This window comes from Erpetoichthys calabaricus, chromosome 3 (genome assembly GCF_900747795.2).
Source record: "Erpetoichthys calabaricus chromosome 3, fErpCal1.3, whole genome shotgun sequence".
Taxonomy (NCBI): Eukaryota; Metazoa; Chordata; class Cladistia; order Polypteriformes; family Polypteridae; genus Erpetoichthys; species Erpetoichthys calabaricus.
This window is the reverse complement of record NC_041396.2, coordinates 116303778-116328017: the sequence shown is the minus strand read 5'-3', so window position 1 is coordinate 116328017 and position 24240 is coordinate 116303778. Positions and strand designations below refer to the sequence as shown.

The 24240-nt window shown below is 36.1% G+C and overlaps 1 protein-coding gene across 1 annotated transcript in view; it reads right to left on the bottom strand.

Annotated features, from left to right (window-relative positions):
- Nucleotides 1-1218: 1218 nt before the first annotated feature.
- The window catches only part of ltv1 (LTV1 ribosome biogenesis factor), a 58927-nt gene continuing 35905 nt past the window's right edge, over nt 1219-24240 (bottom strand). The window contains exons 7-11 of the mRNA XM_028797303.2: nt 23205-23332; nt 13572-13705; nt 6620-6672; nt 4071-4271; nt 1219-1643 (exon numbers count right to left, since the gene is read on the bottom strand). Coding sequence (XP_028653136.1) covers nt 1530-1643; nt 4071-4271; nt 6620-6672; nt 13572-13705; nt 23205-23332 — 630 coding nt within the window. The 3' untranslated portion in view covers nt 1219-1529. The remainder of the gene's footprint in view (nt 1644-4070; nt 4272-6619; nt 6673-13571; nt 13706-23204; nt 23333-24240) is intronic.

Here is a 24240-nt window from a genome sequence, read left to right as displayed (position 1 = left end):
CTTAATCATTGCTAATCATAATTTGACTGTTAAATTCTTAACATTAGTTTTGGTTTTTGCATAGTTTGTAACATTAATTTTGATGTATGTTGCACTTTTTAAGCAGTGCATTTAATTGAATTACTTATTTGTGGTTATTATGCTTCATTTACAGTCAGGTCCATAAGTATTTGGTCAGTGACACGATTTTCATAATTTTGACTCTGTATGCCACCACTTAGCCCCTTCTTGATCATTTGCTACAAAAGACAGTTATGAACTTCAACCTGCCAGGTTAATCACAATTTCCACGGTTTTCACCCACTTCAACCTCCCCAACTTCACTTCAGCCATCTTTAAATGACTGTTTATGGCTTTTGGAGTCATTTCATCCCAACAGTAAGATGGCAGTCAGTAATATACAATCTATATGTATTTAATCCATTAGTATTAATGAAAACAAATGCATTTTTTGATTAATTACTAAACCAAAATTGAGATTTAAAGAAGGAGATGTAGTGCTATTTTTTTTAAAAATGCAAGGACTCAAAAAGTTGTATGGACCTTCTCAAATATCCTTGTGATTATGTTCAAATCAAGTTAACTAATCATGAAGCATTAAGAGAACTTTCTGTTCAGTGAAGGCACTGCTTATGAAACAGCTTCACATCTTAAGTAGGCCTCAACCTCTAATTTCAAACTTTATAACAGGAAGAAGACAATGTTATCTCCATTTTAAGGTAAGCACCACTGATCGATTCTGAAGACCCCACTGGAGATTTGTTCAACTTTGTTAAGGTACAGTTTAATTTTTTTTGTGGAATTAAAAGGAAAATTCCTAGCTCCCATGGATTGTATTGTTACCTCATAGAAACAGGGGCCAGACTGATTCAACGGTGGGGTTTCTGCTGCTGGGTTTCCTTGTACACATGGTTTTTAGGTGAATGTGCTGCAGTCTAGACACAAGGTTTGGATTAGATGCTACTTTTAAAAGTCTTCCAGAACAAATGCTAGGTTGCTATGTGTTCTGCCCTTAAAAAGAACACTGGACTGATAGTTTTCCTTACACAGACGGCTGCTAAGCCAGTTTGCAGCTTCTTACTACACTGAACTAGAAAAAGCAGAGGAAGAAAACATTTTGGGAAAAAAGGATTTATTTATTTTGAGGAAAAACAGATTTTAATCCAGTACAGATAACAGATTAACAGATTACAGATACAAGATTAATCTGTAAATTAAAGTGAAGAAATTCTGTACAGCATGCTCTTTCCTTTACTATACAATGTTGCACAGTACAAACGAACTATAAAAGTGCTTGATATTTTCATTTCCTTAGGGAAAGTACCACTCAGACTATGAGAAAAAACAGTTTGCCAAGTTTAAATAGGAAATTTCATATTTGAGAAGTACAATTGTCCTTTTAGATGTTCATCAGAATAAAACATAATGACTATAAAATACAACATGATTGCATTTCAAGTCCATTTAGATTCAATTGTTGTTCTTTTTTTCCCCTCTGAGTATCTACAAACAATGAGTAACAGTCCACTTCATGACAATTTGAGACCCTGGATATTTGTTCGTAGGTTTAGTATTTCTTTTTCTTGTCTTGTCTTCTCTTCTTTAAATGCCATTTTGTTTGCTTTCTTTTCTACTCTTCTTTGCTGCAGATGGAGATAAAAGTGCAAAGATGTTAAATTTCTAAACAAAATATACATACATACTGATGGTTTTAGACATTAACTCTTCTGGGGCAGAATTATTTTTATCTTTGTAATTAATGCCTGTCCATGTTTTATTACTCAAATTATTACTACCATTCTAAGAATACTACACTCGATCATATTGAAGCATAAGCTACAGTTCAAGTCAACCATTTGCACACTACGCTAAGTCGCACTGCTTAGAATACCGGTGGCACTGATGATGGTGTTTTTCAGCAGCAGTCTCACTATCACTTTCTTCTGACAGCTCAAATCTTCACTACAAAGTGCAGAATCCAAGTCATCAACTATACACAAAATAATACGGTATCTTCTGAAGAGGATTTCTTGGACTGAAGTGACTACTGGTATTTGGATACTGTGCCATATGGAAAATGAATAGCAAGTCCAGTTTATCAATTGGATTATGCTGCCATCTAGTGTAGGGGTGGCCAACACTGATCCTGGAGAGCCACAGTTACTACAGGTTTTCATTTTAACCATTTTCTTAATTAGTGACTAGTTTTTCCTACTGATTAACTTAATTTAATTAATTTGCTATTTAAGACCCTTTAAATCAGGGCTGAGCAACACTGGTCCCTGAGGGCCACAGTGGCGGCCCAGTTGCTTCAGGAGAAATCATTCCTTGCTGATGAAACACTTACTGATCAAGTGATATTTTTCTGGTTGATTTTAGTTGTCTCGCTTGTTAGGATTTTGAACCCTTAATTGCTTATTTTGGTCTTAAACAGCTGCATTAATTGTTGTAACTGCTGCTTATTAGCACTAACATGCAAATGACAAAGGAACCAGCAGTTCAACATCTAGCTTGTCTCCATTTCCACCCGTGTGTATTCATCATTCACTATTTGGCTTAATTAAATACTGAGGAGGAAAATGAAGAGAAAGTGAAGAACTAAAAATTACTCATCCGTTTTAGGCTTCAAATCACTTGGATGATACACGTATCACTAAAAAGGTTAAAAAAAAAAAACAAAGAAAAAAAAACAAAAAAACAAACCATGATTTAAGAATAAACTGACATGGCAGAGTTAAAATTAACAAGCCATGTATCAAATAAAATTAGTTGTCAGTGAGAATTGACTTCAAATTAAGCAACTAAAGCCAGCAGCCACTGTGGCTCTGCAGGATGAAGAGTTGGCCACCCCTGATCTAGTAGATAAAACCAGACAATACATTCTAGGTGACTTTTTTCAACACATTATATTTTCAGAGTTGCAGCACCATGATGTCAGTGGTTAAGGTTATGTTACTATGACGAGGGTTTAGTGTTAACTGTACCCACATTCTCAGTGACATAAACGTTACACCTAATGTAAGACACATACCCAGCAGTTCAATGTTCCTGTCTTTAAACATTTTCTGGATTTAACCGTGTGGCTTAATTTACAATAACTGTTCTGTGCACTGAACTTCTCTTTTAGTAAGTTGTGAGAACTCTCTTTTTGCAGCCTCACAAATTGTCAGTACTTTAGGTTTTCCTTCAGAATGAATTAATATTTTAGCACATTAGGACTGAATTCACATTTTATGTGTTTCCTTCTTTTTACATAATCTGCTTACTAAGGTTCTGTTTAATTGCTGCTTTTTAAAAATAAAGGTAGTGAATTATCAAACAATGGAGCAGATTACCTTGAATAATTTGTTCTTCACAAAGTAGCTAACATAATTTAGTATTTATAAATAAATAAAAATTGGAAATTAGTTTATTACCCTTGAACACTTAATGTTTGCTCACAAAACACACAGGTTTTCTTCTACATCACTAGGAATATCTCCAAGGACAGAATGATAGTCGGCACATGGCATGTTCAGGTAACAACATAAAATGCTACCTAAGAATGAAACTGGTGGGAAACACATCTGAAACCACTAAGGGTCTCCAGAACCAAGGCTCCCCTAACTCTTACCCTGGAACAAGTTTTACATTAATTTCTTTACACCAGAAGAATACTCAATTTATGCATCGTTTTAAATGCTTTGCATAAACAACTACTTTACCAAAAAAAAAAAAACAAAAAACTTTCTCATGGAAAATACCCATGACTGCCACTAAAACTACTACATTAAATGGCTAAATAGTAATTGAACATTCAGAGACAGAACATGTTTAAACTGCATATTCAAATTTTTGTCAACATAAATATTTAGATTTGAAAATTTTCTGAGATTACTATATCTTAAAATTTCAAATGCAGCTATTCATAATGACATTTTTAAATTAAAAGTTCGTTTTAAATGTTTTCCCCACTACAAAATGACCACCCTAGAAAATACAGAAAAAAACAAAATTGGAATAGTTTTAGCCATGTCAACTTTGCTATTTAAAAATGGGAAAAAAGCAAAAAAAAAAAAAAACCACTTAACCTTTCGCTCTTCCTTTATTGTCTGTTTTCGTGCTTTCCGTTCTTCACTTGTTTCATCTTTTGGTCTTGGCTGTGTTGAGACACTGGGCAGGTCAGTGTCATTGATTCTTTCCATGCGTTCCACTTGCTTAGCTGTTAAGTTCTTTTTAGGCAAAACATCGAGTGGAATGCCCGTTTTATTAGACACCTTAATAGGTTTTACCTGGGAGAGGAGAAGACAAACAGCTTAAAATCATTAAAGTTAAAATTTATTCTTAAAGAATGTTTCAAGTTGAACATGAACAATAACTCTTTATACAGTTACTTTGCAATTAATGTTTTGAGTAAAGGCACGAAAATAAATAAAATGTATTATTATTTAATAACACTAGAAATACTGGACAGGTAGGCAGATCTCTTTGTGTCCACAATGCAAATTGAAGCTGGAGAAGGTTTGCAGCCTTCAGAAAATGAACAAGGTAAATATTTTATGCAAGTTCATCATTACTTCTGGCAAGATGCAGTGGTTTCAAACCAATTATGTCCAAAGGTCTAAAGCAATAAAGAGGCTTGACTAATTATTTACAAAAAGTGATAAAAGTTATATGTTGTTGACATTATTTGACATAAACGGATTTAAAAGGCAAACTTCAAAGACAGAAATTTCATTAGGAAATCATGGCTAGATGATGATGATATACTTAATTAATCCCTGAGCAGTCTTTTCACATGAAAGGATCAGTAACACTTTTAGCCTCTTATGCTTTTTAGTCATATTGCTCTAAGTAAGATAAACTCATTGTTGCATGCGAACCCCAAGCTAATCTCAGATACCTGATGCCTCCAAATGTCTATGTATCTATGTAACGTATTTATATTAGATTAACAAGTTATCAACTATATGCTAAACATGCTTTTATATATTCACACACTATAAAGGCTTTGTCTAACAAAATTGTTGCACACTTGTGATTACAATGTAGAGTGCACAGAGTGCTCCAAGGGCATCTTTTAAAATAAATTCTTATATTGCTGGATGTGGACCAGGGATTGTCATTTTTCCCTTATGAACTATATGCCTTGTGTATTTCAGTTACTGGAATGATGTAAAAAAGTTGTAATTTTAGTACCTCTATTTCAGATGCAGTTACTTATGAGTCTTTTAAAAGAAAACGTACAGGTCCCAGCCTTGAAATGCGTGTAGTACTCATGGTGAAACAAGAAGCATTTGGGAGCACTCAGGCAGCATCTGGCAGTTGGTGCTCTCAACATACGAGTTGAGGCAGTGAAGAAATACAGATAATTACAGACTGAATGTACAGCTGATATATAATCCAAACAACCACAAAAAATCATTCAGTTATAGCAACTATGCTTGTACAGCCAATGAATCATCAAAATAGCATAACCAAATCACAAAATAAACTGATAACGCACATATCACACCAGGACTGAGTGCTCTATTGCGTAAAGCAAGTGTTTGTGGCCTGATTTGGATGTAAAATTATTAGTGCATTTTTGAAATCCTCACTGCAAGTGAAACCGTGTTTGTACATGTTTGTATGATGCACCAGATCAATAGGCCAATATCCTTTTCCTATTTATCAAAAAGCTAAGATCAATCTGAACAGTTAGATGGTGGCTTTTATATTTAATCACTAACTAGGCCCATTTTGTTAAATTCAGGGTCAGTAGGTTGAAGCTTATAACAGCAGCATCCTGTAGAAGGTGTCTGTCCATCCCAAGGTACACTCTTTAAAATGTGGATGGGGCCAACTTTATAATAGACAATTAGCGTAGCATGCATATATCTGAGATGTGACAGCCAAAAAACTGAAGTACCCTAAGAAATCCTGAGATGGGTAGAATGTGACAAATTCACACAAGCCAGGGTAATCAAGAAAATACTGGCTCTTGTTTTTCATTTTACCATTGCCAAAAATGTTAATAATAAGGAAAGAATGAGCATAAAGATGTACGATTACTTCTGCAGATTTGGCACTAGTTGGCTTCTTGATCCATTCTGATGGTTGTTGACACACCCAAGAGCTCAGCATGGTAAGTGTGGATATCCACAAACGTGCAGTACCTGCTGTATTCACACTAATAGCAGCCCCAAGCCCTCTGTACTTATAAAGCAAATGATCACTTCATACACCTTAAACCCACTTACATGCAGATATGATGCAAAGACAGGAAAAAACTAGAGCAGTCCATCAATGAAAGTGTCCTAATCAAACAGCACCTACAACTCTGTTACATGGAGAGAAAAAAAAGTGCATCCCTACTCATTTTTGAACTCAGACATCGCATTCAATGCTCTTCAATACAGTGGTCACAAACGTATCCTGGCTGTGCTAAAAGAAACATTTTTAGCCTGACAGCTACAATCATTCTTGGCTTGGGTAGTGCAGCCCCAGAAATCTAAACCTTTCAATATATTGTAATGCATTAATTTCTTATGAGTGAGTAGATGAATGATAGAACTCCACAGGAAAAGACAGATACAAGACAGGTAATGAAAAAAGTAAAAAATTATACATACAACAATATAATTATTTTGATTATTACCTTTGGTGGATCGGTGATCAGCTTTGGGTGGTTGTACAAATTGGAGTAGGTACCTAAATGAAGAAAATATGTATCTTAAAATTGCTATCCTGAAAAAAAAAGATGCATATGAAGCAATGTTAAATAATTTATTATCCCATTAGCAAAATGATTGTCAACATTTAAACCCATTTATATAGTAACATGTTGACATTAAAAATGTGAAGGTTGGAGGTGCAAGGTTGACAAATGTACACAAAATGGAAGATGAGGCTTGTGCAGTTCTTAGGCTCTCTCATACTTTTAATATGATATAGTGTTTCTGCATATTCTTTTTTGACAAACGTTTTGACACCTCAGCTGTTGCAGTGCTTTTTAATCTCATAGTACATGTGTATAGTGACAATAAAAGGCATTCTATTGCTGTCTTTCCATACAATATAAAGTTAAATGTAGCACTGACATTTGTGGAGAAAAACTGTAATTTCCCATTTTGCCTTGCTTTTGCACATGTTTTCACCAAACTATAAGATCCCTCTTTGAACGAAACTCAATTTAAGCTAAATTAGAAGTTCTTCTTGTGAAGCCTCTCTTTTTGAATCCAGTTTCTGGGTCTGAATTCATACAAATGACCAGTCACTAACAAATGATATTCAAAGGTGTCCCAGTATGATATCATTTACATAGAGCCCATAACTTAACCACTGGTAAGCCTGATGGACAAAGCTTTACAAAGATTTTCAAGCAAAGACTGCACTTACAATATGTGCACTGAAGAAACCAATGGCAGAATGCCCACTTCTTCCTTTATAAACAACTGCAGGCTCTAGCTCTCTGCCCAGCCTTAACTTCTAGTCCATAACAGGAACTCCATTGCCTAAGGCAGCAATTCCCAAATTGGGTGCTGCGAAATATCCTAGTATTAGACTTTAACAAATCCAAGAAAAATTAAAAATACACAAAAATAATAATACCACTGTTATAATAACAATATCCAACCTTTTTTCAAAGTTAATGTGTTTCTCCAGTGCCATGATCATTTTATTCATAATACCTGATGCACCACTGACAAGACCAAACAGTTTCTTTTACAGAACAGACCCAAAAGAATTCATCCAGATGTCAGGCAACAAACATAGATGCATATGAATCACGTGAATATAATAATAAGCTTGTTCTATTCGTGATGCATGAACTAGTCAGGGCCAATCAACATGCGTAAAAAGAAGTCACACGGTCGAAATCTGTGTTTTCTGATTGGTGTTGGTACTCTTATATTAATGGTTGTGTCTGTGTTCTTATTTATTGAAGATCGAACCCCCTCCATTTGGTGTTGTGATCAAAATAGTTTTTAAAAGTTGTTGTTCTTCTACTCCTAAAAATGGACAAATTTTAATTGAACTTGAATAAGCCCACTAGGACTGAAAATGAAGAAGATGCACCACAAACGAGTGGTATGTGAAGAAGCAGATGTGTATTCAAGTGTAAAAAGAATATAAATTACTTTGAAGTGAATAAATTACGACGTGGGAAAACATATACAAATTTTTAATTTGAAACAGTCAGTCATCATAGTCAACTAATTCAGAAAATGTGCCTTTTTTCAGCCACATGGTGCACCACAGAGAAGAAGAACGGATTAAAAACTATTCTAAACATTTGTGATAATTTGCTTTTAATTTTTTTTTATAACTAGTCATGCCAAGCCACCAACTGCAATGGTCAGGTATGTACAGTGGAACCTCTAGATACGAGTTTAATTCGTTCCAGCACTGAGCTTGTATAGCGAATTTCTCGTATCTAGAACAAACTTCCCCATTGAAAATAATGGGAATCCAGTTAATCCGTTCCGCACCCCAAATATATTAACATAAAAATCAATTTTCCTAACAAATAACACTGATAAATTATATATACTGTAGTCTACCTTTAATAAATAACACCGGTAAATAATATAACTGATTATTAAAAGAATCAAAACAGGTGTCTAAAGTGCAGTAGAGCATTCAATAAATTTTTAAATAAATAATCCTTAAAACAGTTGTGAAGTGGAGGTTTAAAATACACAAGAATAACAATCCTTTAACACGAGGTTAAAACGTCAACAGGATGCAGTCTTTAAAAAACAGATGACAATCCCCGGTGCTTCTTCTCTGTTAGCGTCTCACCTGCGGGCTCTGCAACAGGCGAGACACTCTTAATGCAGCTGACCTTCTCTACACCGTCCTGCTTCTGCTGTTTGGCTCGCCTGTTCAGCTCACTGTTCAGCTACACGCTCGCCTGCACTCGCTCGCCTGCCTGCCTGCCGCAACCTCCGTTCTCTCTCCTCTCTTTTCTTTTACTTCTTCTCCCCCTTAACCGGCTCGCGCTTCTCTATATATGCGGGGAGGACATGGCAGCTGCAGCCCATCAGCCACAGGAACAATCATGGATGTGGGCAGTTTCCCACCTGTGCACTTAAGTGAGAAACGCAGACACCGTAGATCACGGCTCGCAACTGCTACCACGCCCCCTCACTAAGCTGAGAGCTATACCCACAGCCTGGCTCGTGGCACGTTACGCGAGCCAATGCTCGCATTTAGATCTGAATTTTTCGCTCATACTTTCCTCGTATTTTGAATTTCTCGTATACAGAGATGATCGTATCTCGAGGGTCCAGTGTATCAGAGAACTGTAAACAATACTATGGTTTAACTTGGGGTGCCATGGAAAAATCTAAAAACATTAAGGGAAAGTTTGGGAACCACTGACCTAGGGATATGGCTGTAACAAAGGCTGAGCAAACCTTCCATGCACAGCATAATCACTGCGCTGGATCAAGCAAGATGCGCAAGCAAAGAAAATTGTCCTTAAAAATTGGCATTTATGTTGCTAAAGAAGGGAGTCAACTAATCACCAACTGCCTAGAAGATGTCATTTTTATCCTAGTAAAAGAGGACCACAGTGAATAAAACCTGAAAGACTCTACAGTACAGTACAGTACATTATTATATATATATATATATATATATATATATATATATATATATATATATATATATATATATAAATATAAATGCACACACACACATTATATTTCCTATATACTATATTTTTGTTTCACATCTTGTAATGTTTTTAATGTGTATGATATGTTTTAGTGTTTGTTTTCTTGCTGATATTTAGGCTTGTTAAAATCTATTGTACACTATGTGCTTGTATGCATATCAGGTTTGCTTGTGTTTTTTTGTTGTTTCAAGGTTATCTATCAAAGCTAGAAGAACAGTAATGAACTTCGAAGAGGGCCATAAAAACGGAGGACAATGCAGCAAAACAAAATGATGATTATCAGAGGGAAGGATGAGTATGGAAAAAATAACACTACAACAAGCAAAAAACTTAAAGAAATCTTTAATTTAAGGAAGCAAACAGGGCAGTCTAGAGCGGACAAGAATGTTCCTGGAAGAATCATCCTTTGAAAGTAAATGGCAACAAATGAAAACTGCAACAGATGTTATTTACAAAAACTACATTTCAACTTGACTAAGAGGCCAGAAGCACTGCTTGGACTTTTATTCTCTTTAATTTATATTAACCTGAAAGGTTAAGATCCAATTTGTAAAAGTGTGAAATTCAAGATGACATTAAAATTGGAGGGACAGCAAATAGTGATATGCCTGCAAAAGAAATTAAATGAAGGAAAAAAAATAAAGTTGAATTAATTTTAAAACTGTACCATGCATACAAGTGTTAAGTGTTGCATGCAAGCAAAAAGACAAGCATTGCAAATGTAATTATGAATTATGCTGACCTGCTAAAAGCAACCTCTGAAAACACTATCCTGCTTGTTTAAACAATGTACAGAAACATCTAAAAAGGCAAATGAAATGGTAGTTTATATTGTAAAATTTTTTGAATATAATTCAACAAACTGTATGCTTATGATCTAACATGCTAGTGAGGGTACATCTGGAGTACTGTGTGTATTTCTGGTCATCATGCTACAAAAAAGATACAGCACACCAGAATATGTGCCCAGAAGAGCAATCAGTTCCCTCTGCAGAATAAACAGCATGTCCTACTCTGATGAGCAATGAGAGTTTAGTCCTGAGCTGAGAAGACTACAAGGTGTCCTAAACTACCTGGGATGAGATACTTTGACATTGACAATTTTTCTTTAATACAACCAAAATCTGAAGACTGAATGGTGTCATCTTGTTTGTAAAACATCTTATGTTCCAGCTGCCCCATTTGTCAAAGTAGGTAAATAAAGACAAAAGATCTATTGTTTTAGCATAGAATATTTCTATTGTTAATGTCTTTTGACATTAGATACTTCTGAGCTTGGTGGCAGTGTCAATTTGATCAATTACCAAAGACAGAAACAGTGTCACACTCTATCAAAATCAAGATAATTATGCTGTCAGAAGCTGTAAGAGACTCATTAAACAAGGCTATATGGTTTAAAAATTCTAATTATAGTATTTGTAAACATGCTCAGATAATCAATGTACATTATTTTAAAATAAACAGAATTGCATAAACTAACAAAATGATTGCTTTAAAGAAGGTTTTTCTTAAGACCTACATTCATTAGTCTGTGAAAGAAACCTTCCCACAGTTATAAAATGTGTTTTGACAAGTAGGTCACAAAGACCTAATATAATTTTGTCATACAAACAGCTTGACTATATTTCAGGTTTAATAATCTTCATATAAAGGTCAGCACATGCCACGGGGTTACTTGAAAATAATAAACTCGGTACAAAATCAAAAGCACAGTATTTTATGGACATCACTTAAGGCAGAATCTAGAATGTAAGGTACTGAGTGCAAATAAAACCTGCAGGCCTTGAGGGCTTTCATGACTGAATTTGGCCAAAGCACAACTTAATGCAACCTATGTAAATTACCAGTATCAAATGAAGACACAACTGTAGTGACTATGGTAAAATATAAATTAGCATGATGTTAAGTGAATGCAAAACAATGAAAGTAATTTAAAATACTGCATATTAAAAATGTAACTGCACTTTGCTTTGTTAATGTAACATGGGTTAATTTAATACAAAATTCAGCAGTTTAAAATAAAATCTAGCATTCGGCATCTTCTAATATGTACAAAATATTGTGATGGTTTAAATAATAACAACAAGCTGTTTACCAAAAATTATATATAGAAAAGAAAAATATTTTCCAGTACCACATTTATTTTCCCCCCACCAAAACAAATACTAGCAACTGCATGTTTGGTTTCATGATGCATCAATGTTGCTTAAAACCACAAGCTACCTCTGGAATAATGTTAGATTTATTAGTAATACAAAATGTGAATTATCTTCTTACATCCATGTTTAATAACCATGTTGCACTTGGTAGCCTTGGGCTAAAGAAAAAAAACACACACTGGTTATGTCATGGCTTGTGGAATATTTTCATAGATTTTAAATGATATACTGTAACAACATAAATTGAATTAATAAAGCTAGGAACCCAGAAGTAGTTAAGTAGTTGTGGCTTATGTATGTATGTACTTTTTACATAAAATTAATATTTTAATTGGCATTTATTAAAGTAAATACAAAATAACTACCGCATAGTGAAAACTTTTTCTCCTCTATATTAATGCAAATGGAACTCTGGTATATTAAATGAGTTGTTCAGGACACAGTATGTATGTGTTGGGGATTAAGCCAGCATCAGTCTTTCAGTTTACAGTAATCCCTCCTCCATTGCGGGGGTTGCGTTCCAGAGCCACCCGCGAAATAAGAAAATCCGCGAAGTAGAAACCATATGTTTATATGGTTATTTTTATATTGTCATGCTTGGGTCACAGATTTGCGCAGAAACACAGGAGGTTGTAGAGAGACAGGAACGTTATTCAAACACTGCAAACAAACATTTGTCTCTTTTTCAAAAGTTTAAACTGTGCTCCATGACAAGACAGAGATGAGAGTTCCGTCTCACAATTAAAAGAATGCAAATATATCTTCCTCTTCAAAGGAGTGAAGCAAACAAATCAATAGGGCTGTTTGGCTTTTTAGTATGCGATGCACCGCGGCACAAAGCTGTTGAAGGCGGCAGCTCACACCCAAAGAGAGAGAGAGAGAGAGAGAGAGAGAGAGAGAGAGAGGAGAGAGGAGAGAGTTTGTTTTTCAGTCAAAAATCAATACGTGCCCTTCGAGCTTTTAAGTATGCGAAGCACTGTGCAGCATGTCGTTTCAGGAAGCAGCTGCACAAAACATAGCAACGTGAAGATAATCTTTCAGCATTTTTAGACGAGCGTCCGTATCGTCTAGGTGTGCGAACAGCCCCCCTGCTCAATCCCCATACGTCAGGATCACAGATAGTCAGCGCAAGAGAGAGAGAAAAGTAAGCAATCTAGCTTCTCAGCCATCTGCCAATAGCGTCCCTTGTATGAAATCAACTGGGCAAACCAACTGAGGAAGCATGTACCAGAAATTAAAAGACCCATTGTCGGCAGAAATCCGCGAACCAGCAAAAAATCTGCGATATATATTTAAATATGCTTACATATAAAATCCGCGATGGAGTGAAGCCGCGAAAGGCGAAGCGCGATATAGCGAGGGATCACTGTATAGCCTTACTCTTTAGGCAAATGTACCACAAATTACATTACATGCTGGGGCATGTCATATTACATGGGTGCAGTCAGACGAAACTTAAGAATATTTCTACATATTCTGGGTTGAAAATGATGCTTTGTGCTTGGAGAATAGCCAGCAAAATTAGACTATGCTTGTTAAATTAGAGTACTCCTCTGCTGTTTATTAAATACACATTCCACAAACGTGATTCCTCTACATCCCTACAATTAACAGCCTGTATAAATTTACAGTAACTTGTGCAGGCTACATTCTTTGCCAGTGTAATGTAAACCTCTATCATTGCTTAACTGAACAAAGTTAGCATCTCTAAGTTGTTTGCCGTCAGAGAAACTGAGTATTTCTGATAATTAAAACATGAAGCTTACTCAAGATAGATTCACAGTCCCATTTTTCTTTTGGCTCTTCAATCACCAATATTTCTGTTGGTTCTTGTTCATGTTCCTCAGTCTCTTCCAATGTAGGGAGCTGTTTTGGACCAAGATCATCAGGTTTTTGGTACCTAAAGAATTAAAAGTTTTTAGTTTACACTAAATATTATAAATGATAGGTAGAACTGCAGAACTGTAAAAAAAATCTTATTCCAGAATAAGGTTGTTGGGTGTTAAATCTGTCAACTCTCTTAGTCCAAAACCCACAATACAAAAACCTGTCCCGGATGAGGGAGCAGTCAACTGAAGGCAACATTCATGTACAGTACATACCTTCACATGTTTACCTCAGCTATAAATTAACCAAACACATTCTTTGTGACTTATGAAGAAAATCCACACAGACAAAGTGACAATGTTCAAACTGCACATCAGCAGTGCCTGGGCCAAGGCTTCAACTTATTACTTCGGAGCTGTGAAGCAGTAGTGAAACGAAATTATTAAGGGGTATGAATATTAATGCTCAAATAAATGGAAATTTCACCCAAAATGTTTGCTGCAACAGCAGCAATAATCATCTTCTATTTAAGAAACTGGATAAAATACAAATCTGTAGTCACTGGGACCTCCATGACAGAGAATGAGGACCCTTGCATCACCTAGAGTAATGTCACTACAAAGAATACTTAATAACAAGCTTTGTTATTACCTAAAACATGGCCACTCTATGCCAATAAAATAAATAGCAATATTTATATTATACAATAAAGCAAACACACAACCCATTATTTATCCCTGGAAAAAACTATAACTGAAAAATGAAACCTTTTTAACCTGGAATGAAAACCTGCAGCTGGAGAACCACTGATTTACAGTATACATAACCAAATTTAAAAAAGGGATAGTAACTCACTGCAAAAGGAAATGTAAACACTATAAAACAAAACATCCAGTGCTGTCATTCACTGTAATGTTATGTTGATATGTAATGGTTATGCAAATATTATGGCAACATTATAATTGACTCCTTTCATACAAGCCTGTTCAGGATTCTGAAAGTAATCAACAATCCATTTAAGCTATTATCATCAGGTGTTGGGGTCAGACTTGCTGCTGGGCAACCTCCCTTTAGCATCAATAAAAGAAGTATCTGGCTCATGTTGGGTGTTACCAGTTCAGCATGTATCCTGAAAGAGACACTGAGCAACTGAAATTAACTGGTTTGGGTGGGAAGCCAGAAGAAGCAGATTCATATAAATCACCTTTACAAATATGACAAAAATGTAAAAGATTCCAAAGTATCACCAAGGATTGGAGTGGCATTCACTGTGAATTTATATCTTAAGGCATTACAATGCTACATTATTCAGCTATTCAATATGAAACAGCGAATTAGCAACCAAAGAAAAGAAAACGGAATAGACACAAGAGGGGTTCTTCTCACATGCTCCACAAAGTTCTACGTTTCCCATGCTGTTCCTTGCAAATACACAATGTTTGCCTGCCTTGCAGTGCAGAATGGACAGAGTGATCAGTGCATAAAGATATACAAGATTTTTTTTTGTTAGTACAAAATAAATCCAACCCATAATGAGACAAGCTATAAATGCAATTTAGTATATTTAAGTGAAATATAAAAGTATGTCATGATAAGGTCCATTATGCATTTCATCCAAGATTCTAGGGTTCTTTAGAGAGGTTTTAAAAGACCAGGATGGTCACCTGCTCTATGTAGCTTCTGGTACAGTGATATTTGTTTGCTCATACTTTTTTTTTTTTTTTTTATAATCTTGTGCACCTCACAAGAAAAGTTGTCAGGCGCTCACATGGCAGTGCTTGTTTGACCTCGTGGGCGGTGCTTCAAGTTTCAAGTGGATCCCCTAACCTTCAATTTAATGTTAGTATATCATGGTGCATGTAGACTCCACTTTCTTCAATATGACATGCATATACACAAGTATTCCAATATCCAAGGAAGAACCCCTCATCCCATCATGTAAAAGTAATAATGCCTTGGGAAGAGGAAAAGACACGGAGTCATCTTCTTCTTCTTCTGGCTGCTTCTGTTAGGGGTCGCCACAGCGGATCATCTTTCTCCATTTTTTCCTGTCCTCTACATCTAGCTCAATTATACCCACTACCTTCATCTCTTCTCTCACCACATCCATCAACCTTCTCTTAGGCCTTCCTCTTTTCCTCTTACTTGGCAGCTCCATCCTTAACATCCTACGGAGTATTGCCAGCAATTTGTTTTCACTTCAAGCACAGGTTGCAGGCAAAGAGGAACAAACTGTACTGTGTACATGTGATAATAAATCCGAAATAGATAGATTACACTATATACTAAAGCGATGCCATACATTTTTTTTTTAAAAAGTTAGTGCCATTATCCTTCTGAAAGCACATCGTACATTGCAAATTCGCAATACCAATCAAAACCTGGCATATGTTTTTTGCTGCATGTCATCTGCACGTATGAGAAGAAAAAAATGAAATATGTGCTATAGCAATGTCATGATGAAACACAATTAAGTATGATTTTTTTTTTTTTTTTTTTTATATATTCCATGCCGAGTTGCTTTGTTTTATTCAGAAGAAGGCAAAAAAAAGAACTATTGATGATGCAGTGTTTGAGTGAGTAAAAATAATAATATCTAGTTTCCTAGTGGTAGACATTTATGATGAATCAGATCTGATTTCAGAGTTTCATGTCAATATGGCTTCATGATTTGTAGCAAGTTTAAAAGAACTTGGTATGAATCACTTTTGAGTTATCCTTATAACATTACCAAATACTGCAACATATGTCAAGATGCAATCTATGAAACTAACACCTGTATCTGGAGCCAAAACACCTATGCCATTCCCCCCATCATCCTTTGTAGATAATTCCTACAGTACATGGGTAGAGAAGCTAATGTTTTACAATCCACAAGCATCTTTGCGATGGTATCTTACACTTATGTTTTGAAATGACAATGTGAACTTTTAAGAAATTGCACAGCACTAGTTTAGTGTACCGATTTAGAATGCATACCTTAATAAATTTATCAAGTTCAAGTACATTTTAATTATAACTATACTCTTTGTCTGGATCTGGACTAACAATCTCAACTTCATTAAGTTCATATACAAAAAAGATGACACACTTGTGCAGGGATAAGCTGCCTTACAGATCCATAATTCTGGGTTTAAATCTTACATCACGTTAGATCTGTGTGGACTCTCCACATTCTCCCTATCTCTAAATGCTCCCAACAACCTGCATCGACAAAAAGGTAATCTGCTTTACTTCCTACATCTCAACAGAAGAATGTGTTGCCCTGTGTGCCCTGCAGTTGTGAATGTGTGCATTGCATGCCTCTAATATTAGTATATTAGCACTTTGCCAAAGTAAAATAATGCCTTATGCCTAGATAAGCTCTGGACCTCAACAACCCTAAATTGGATTATGCAGGTTTCAGCATTTTTTATCTTATGTCATGTCCTTTGTAATGAAACTACACCAAAGTGATTTTAGTGCACCGCACATATTTCATGCCACTTACTCTAGACATTATGGGTTGTTATTTACTTAAGCCCTAGGATATACTTGGCTTTCCTAATCCTAATACATGACTTCAGTTAGTACCTTTATTTATTGGCACATAAACCTCCAACCTTGAGAAAGTACAAATCTTTTTCAAGTCAAAGTTATTTTGTCACAATCAATATATTACTTTGTATTCTAAAGTGAAGTATATCTTATAAATTTGAAAATATAACTACAGTAGTCTGATTGTATGCTTTCTAATGGAGCTAAAGGGAGTCCCAATGTCATGAAAAGCTTTAAAAACTTACCAAATACATCCATTAATTTTTCAAGTCAAAAATGTTAAGAATATTGACCACCAGGTTGAGATTTCACATATCACAAAACAACGTACACAGGTTTTAAGAAGCTAAAAAGCAAAAAGTAAATATTGCTGTGAGATTCAGCCATTTTAACATCCTTGGCATTAACCCTGAACAACTTGTGTGGGCTCAGAATTCTATGTAAATACGGTTAATCCTGATACCTAATTGGGTTAAGCTGATTTGATGAAATATGGAATGTTAATACAGAAAACATTTGGGAGAGTGTTTTAGCGTCAATCTTATGGATGAAATTACATAATACTAGGGGTGGGCGGTATGACTAAAATTCTATATAATGTATTTTTCTAAATTATGCCGGTTTCACTGTATTCAATGGTATTTTTTTCCCATGCATGAGTGGATGTTAACCACATTTTCCACTGCACTTACTGCAGTAGACTGGCTAAGAACAACACATTCCACTGTCATGAGCATTGTACAAAAAACATTTTAATGTGCACACAAGTATTAATACAGGTTAGCATAGCCCCATAAAGTGATAGTTTTCAAGGGGGTGGCACTAATGATGAGAAGGAATCACATTGCATGACAGATGCAGTCAAAATATAGAACCTTTTTATTGAACAGATTTTGCAAACAACAAACTATAATCACAGTAATTTCGTGACAGCGGGTTCTTGCCAGTCAAGAGGTTTTGTAATAAAAGAGGAGGTTGGGATAGCAGTGGCAAAGACACCTTGCCGGTATGACAACACTTAGTGTAATGTCCGGATTTGTTGACATCTGCTGGCCAATAAAGAGCATTGCAAGCAGTACATAGTGTGGTAGATAGTCCAGTGTTATGTTCTTGGACAGGAATGGCGGCATCTTCTTGAAAAGCAGCGGAAAATTGAATGCAATGACTGTGCATGTGGTTTGCGAGAAGATGTGAGTTTTTGAAAGAGCTTTTGCAATGTACACATTCAAAGAATTTGTCATGGGAATGTGTTTTCGTATGTTTGTTGAGAAGAAATGATGTTTGGAACGATTTAGTGCAGTGTTGACACTGAAAGGATTTCGTCAGGGAATGTGTTTTGAAATGGTTAGTAAGATATATGTGTGCGTGAAACTGTTTGTCGCAAATGTTGCAAACAAATGTTTGTGATGAATGGATTTGCACATGGTTGAGGAGATCCATCTCAGCCGTGAAGTCCTCGTTACAAATTGTGCAATTGAAGGTGTGAGTGGAATGAGTTTGTAAGTGCTTCTTGAGAGTGCGAATTGTTTTGAAGCATTCCTGGCAATGTTCACATTGCATCATTTGTTCAGTGGAGTGTGTTTTTAAATGTGCATTGAGATATCTTTGCAGTCGGAAGGTTTTGGAACAAATGGTGCATTGAAAGTCCTGTGTGGAATGCATTTGTTCAGTGAAGTGTGTTTTTAAATGTGCGTTGAGATATTTCTGGAGTGTGAAGGTTTTGAAGCAAACGTTACATTGAAATTCCGGTGTGAAATGCGTTTGTAAATGTTTTTCAGCAAGAGGATAGTGGGAGGGTGACGTCACATCAGTGTGGAGATCACGTGGGTGTGTATTTTTTGTGCACATACCAACATTGTCAATAGATGGCACCAGAAGGTCAGCACATGTGTTTGTGAGAGGCAAGAGAACTTCGTAATACCCATGATCCAAACGACCGCTAAAGAGCAGGGATATGGAGAGACGTTGGCCCGGATTGTAAACTCGAGGAGAGGCATGAGGACGTGAATGGTGACAGTAGCTGGAAGTATTTGGCATATCGCCACAATTTCTGCCTCACCACCATAAACTCTGGAAGTATTCATGTAGTCAGCGTATTGTTGAGCAGACTGTATGACTATGCTTCCATGACTAACAGCAACGGATAGCACGTCGCCGAAGTTATCCCAATGTTGGCAAACAAAGGTTACAGCCATGTTGCAAAGTTCGAGAGCAACAGTTTCGTCAATGACATTTTTCCAAAAATATCTGACTGATAGAAACAGTTACCTGATGCAGGAATTTGTATAACATTGAAAGAAGAGTTGTTTTCATGAAATACATGTGAAGTGGTTGCCATGTTAGGAAAATGAACAGTCAACGTGGCTCAGAGGTGTATGTAGACTGTAGCACAGACCAAAGCGACTGAGGATGTGTTTGGAAAATGAACAGTCAACGTGGCTCACAGGTGCATGTGGACTGTACACAGATGAAAGTGTTACTCAGGTGAGGAGTTGGGGGCGGGCACATGAGCAGGCAGTGCGCATGCTTTGAGAGCGAGGGTGGACGTGGAAGGAGGGTTAGAGTTGGCGGGCGGGACTCTGTCGTGCATATCCCATGACGCGGGAGGAGGGTTAGAGTTGGCGGGTGGGGTTCTGTCTTGCGTGCGTGTGTATCCCATGGTCGGGCGACTTGGTGGATTATATACAGAAAAGCAGCCGGAACCGAAAAGAACAATAAAAAGCCAACGTGGCTCAGAGGTGCATGTGGACTGTAGCAGAGACAAAAGCAACTGAGGCAGAGTTTGGTGAGGTCTTGCGTGCTGGCACATGAGCAGGCAGTGTGCATGCCTCGAGAGCCAGGGTGGATGCGGAAGGAGGGTTACAGCTGGCAGGCGGGGCACTGTCGTGCATATCCCATGATGCGGGAGGAGGGTTAGAGTTGGTGGGCAGGGCTCTGTCGTGCGTATCCCATGGTCTCTGTCTTGTGTGCCATGGTCGGCTGCTTAGTGAACTGTCGGTAGGCGGGGCTCTGTGAGTTTGCGGGCGTGGCTCTGTCTTGCATCTTGCCTGCCATGGTCGGCTGCCTTAGTGAATTATATTATATATATATATATATATATATATATATATATATATATATATATATATATATATATATATATATATGTTTCTTGAACGAGCATCAGTGAACCACATAAAAATGGCTTTTTCGATGTCTTCAAATGCAACAGTTCACATATGTTTGCAACCCGAGATTTTTCTACTTTTTTTGCTCTGTCTTTCAAGAAAGTTGACATTGTCAATGGCGAAATTCCAAATTCACTGGCAATGTCTTTATTCTTTTTGCAGCAATCGAGAGCTGCAAAAAATTAAAAGTTTTTTTTTTTTATCTAATATGAACTGTTATCGTTTTTCTGTGTCTGCCGTTTCTATAGCAGGGTGACAATGAGTTAAATTCCAATGGATGTTTGTCAAATGTTGACGAGCAATAAGTAAAAGGTATCACTGAAAACCGTAGGAAACAAAAATGGCAAAAAAAAAAAAGTACGAGGAAAGTTCGAAGAAAGAAAAAAAAAACTACAGTGTTTCTGTTTGGGGATCATTGTGCACAACTGAGCTGAGGCCACAGAATTAACTGCTCTGTGGATGATTCATTCAGGCATTTCAAGGTCTTTTGTGCACTTCGTTATAATGAAAGTATCTGCTGAATGTACTTCGTAGTAGCGAGATTTCTATAGACTCGTATCATATGGGGAAGCTGTTGGGACCATAAAAATACTTCGTTGTAATGAAAATTTTGTTGTAAAGATATTTGTTATAATGGAATTTTACCTGTATATATATATATATATATATATATATATATATATATATATATATATATATATATATATATACACATACATACAGTTAGGTCCATAAATATTTGGACAGAGACAACTTTTTTCTAATTTTGGTTCTGTACATTACCACAATGAATTTTAAATGAAATAACTCAGATGCAGTTGAAGTGCAGACTTTCAGCTTTAATTCAGTGGGGTGAACAAAACGATTGCATAAAAATGTGAGACAACTAAAGTATCGTATATCCACTTAGCTAGCGAAGGAGAGAACTACTTAACAGATTTAGACTGGGATTTTTTTCTATAATTTGCTTGAACATTCTGGTTGATTTTGACCTCTCTCGTTGTGCTAAGAATCCTGTTTCACTACTACGCGGGCGGCGCTGAGGGGAACGGCTAGTGAGACATAAAAGAAAACCTGCAAGAGTTCAATATTTCTTAGGCAGACACAACTTTTTGTCCCTTTGGGGAAAACTGGGTTTGCATAAAGCTCAAAAACAAATATATAAAATTTTGCTTTCATGAGTATTGCTTTCTTTTGTCTGAATTTTCCTGGCCATTTTGCTCTGGACTAAGGATTTTTTTGGCTTCTGATTATTCCTTTTTGTCCTCTTTTTTCTCTTTTGACCATATCCTACAATTTTTCTAATTTTTGTTTAATAATCCTTTACTTAAAAACACACTTTGTTTGCCCTTTACAAGCTGGTACGTTTTTGACATTTCTTTCCTCTTGTGGGGACTTTTGGTTGAATTACTGGAACAGCTAAGAATTTTATCATCTGTAAGGCCTGACAGGCCAACACTCTAGGCCTCTGGGCCAGTAAAGCCCGTCTTGCAGGGCCTCAGACCTTTATAGCTATAGATCCAGCACTAGTACATAATAAGTGCACTTTAACAAATTAAAGTTTTTGGAATTTTTTTTCCTTAATTTTGGTTCATGTAAAAGCAATTGGTTTTATATTATCTACCACATAATAAAATTTTATGGTCAGTCTGTGTGTAGGTTTGTGTGTCCAGTCCCTATGTGCCCGTTCAAAAATGCAACATTTAATTTTTTTTTTAAAATCTTCTTGTCTCCTCTGATCTCGCATTACTGTTTCAGATGAATCGAATTTTGTTGCAGCAGTGCAGTTACCAATTTCTTTCGCTACTTCAACGACATTTAATTTAAAACCAGCTTCATATTTTCTTCTGATTGAACGATCCATTGTAGATAAGGGATGCTCCAATGATAAAGGTGTATGAGGGAGTGAGATACAAAAAACACAAATCAGTGCAAATGTTGTTTCGGAATAGTTTGGGTATTACCGTGTGGTCACGTAGGCACAATACATAGAAAAAAAAAAAGGCAGTGCATTCCATGGTTACTCTCTCAGGTGGGCGTTAGCATATCATAATCTCTTGGACCAACAGAGTGAGTTTTCCTCATTCGACTTATACGACCAACATTGTAAAATAACAAAAATTATACGATAAAATCAAGTCCCGACTTATCCGCGAGTATATACGGTAGTCAGTTTTGACTTTGATGTGGTTGGCTTGTTTGGCCATCATGATGTAACTGCAATAGGAAGTGCAAGTAGAGCTGCAGGCATACTGAGAGTTGCCTTTAAAGATAGAAGTGTATAAAAGCAGACAGGAGGCAAGCAAGGCTGAGAAGCAGGCTTTATATGAACGTGGCTTGACCAAGAGAGGAAACATGATGAAGGTACACGTAAGGTAAGAGATATTAAACATTTTTTAATTTAATTGATTACGTGGCTAATTAAATATAAACAGTTTACAACATATTCAAAGTGAAGAAACAATCCCAAAAGCATTAACAACTTACAGAATACTGAAAACATGCATGTTTTTTCTCTGTGTTTGGGCAGATTTCCTCTAAGCACACCAGTTTCCTACTATGCTGCAAAACCATGCAGTCAGGTTGAACAGCAACGCTAAATTGGCCCAATCGACATGTAAGTTGTGAGGAAACAAATCCATGTAAGCAGACAGAAATGTTATTAAATGCACAAAATAAATTCACATTTCTCCCATACATATGCATACAAATTTCTTCCTTGAGACCCATTAACCAACATACCCAGAGCACAAGATACCCAAAAACACACTTCAAAAGCTCAATAAGGCATAAAAGTTCTTTCACTATGCTGTGGCCACAGATCTAGAGTAAGATGTATTAGATGTGCAAAATGTAAAACATACTTACTCTTTAGCTTTTATTCTGTAGTACTCCTGTATTACTTCCTCCAGGCGTTCACTATCTATGCCAATATAGCCTTCTAACTCTGCATTATCCAATGCTCCAATTTCATCATCATCAAACTGTTCAAAGAACTAAAATTGTGTACATAATACTAAGTTAGTAAAACACAATGTACATGAAATACATATTAATGATACAAACCTACATGTAAGCTTATATTTTTTCACTGCAATTCTACAGTGTCTGCACTAAATATGAAAAGCAAATATATGACAATGTAAAAAATATTAGACTGAACTGAGAATTATCCAAGAATATTTATAAAAGCAGAAATAAATAGAAACTAGATGCTGAAAGCAAAATATTAGTTCCAAACCACTGCAAGTTCTACAAAAAGAAATTTGTTAGTCCTTCAAAATCCTATGTATTGACATTACCGGATTGGATGGATGGATGGATACTTTATTAATCCCAAGGGGAAATTCACAAGGGGTTTATTCATTTTGGAACATTTAGAAAAACAATGATGACTATATAGATATTAAATTGTAAAAGGTAATAACAAATTTTCTGTGAAGGCAAGAGAAAGGACTTTTTAATATCTTGACCAAACTCTAATTTCTTTTAAATAAAATGATGTCAAGCAAACATATCAATATAAACAAAATTTTTCAGATTGACAGCTAAGCCGTTATTACAGAACTTCTACATAAGCTACATTTTTCACCTTAAGATACTGTATTAGTAAGGTAATTTATGTAAGAAATGATGCATTTGTAGTCTGCATTCTTTTATACTTTTTACATAATGTTTAAAACCAGTCATAGTTAAACTCCAGGCTGGTGGTAAAGCTGTCCTCCTGGCATTACAAGCAATCTTTGCTTCCATTTGAGTGATGGGTGTCATCGCAGCTGAATGGAAAACAGGACTTGTCATCCCTATTTGGAAAGTGAAAGGTGATGGCTAGAATGTGGAAACTATAGGGGGATGATAACACTGTTCTTGGTGTTGGGTGAAGTTTTTGCTAGGGTCATTTAAA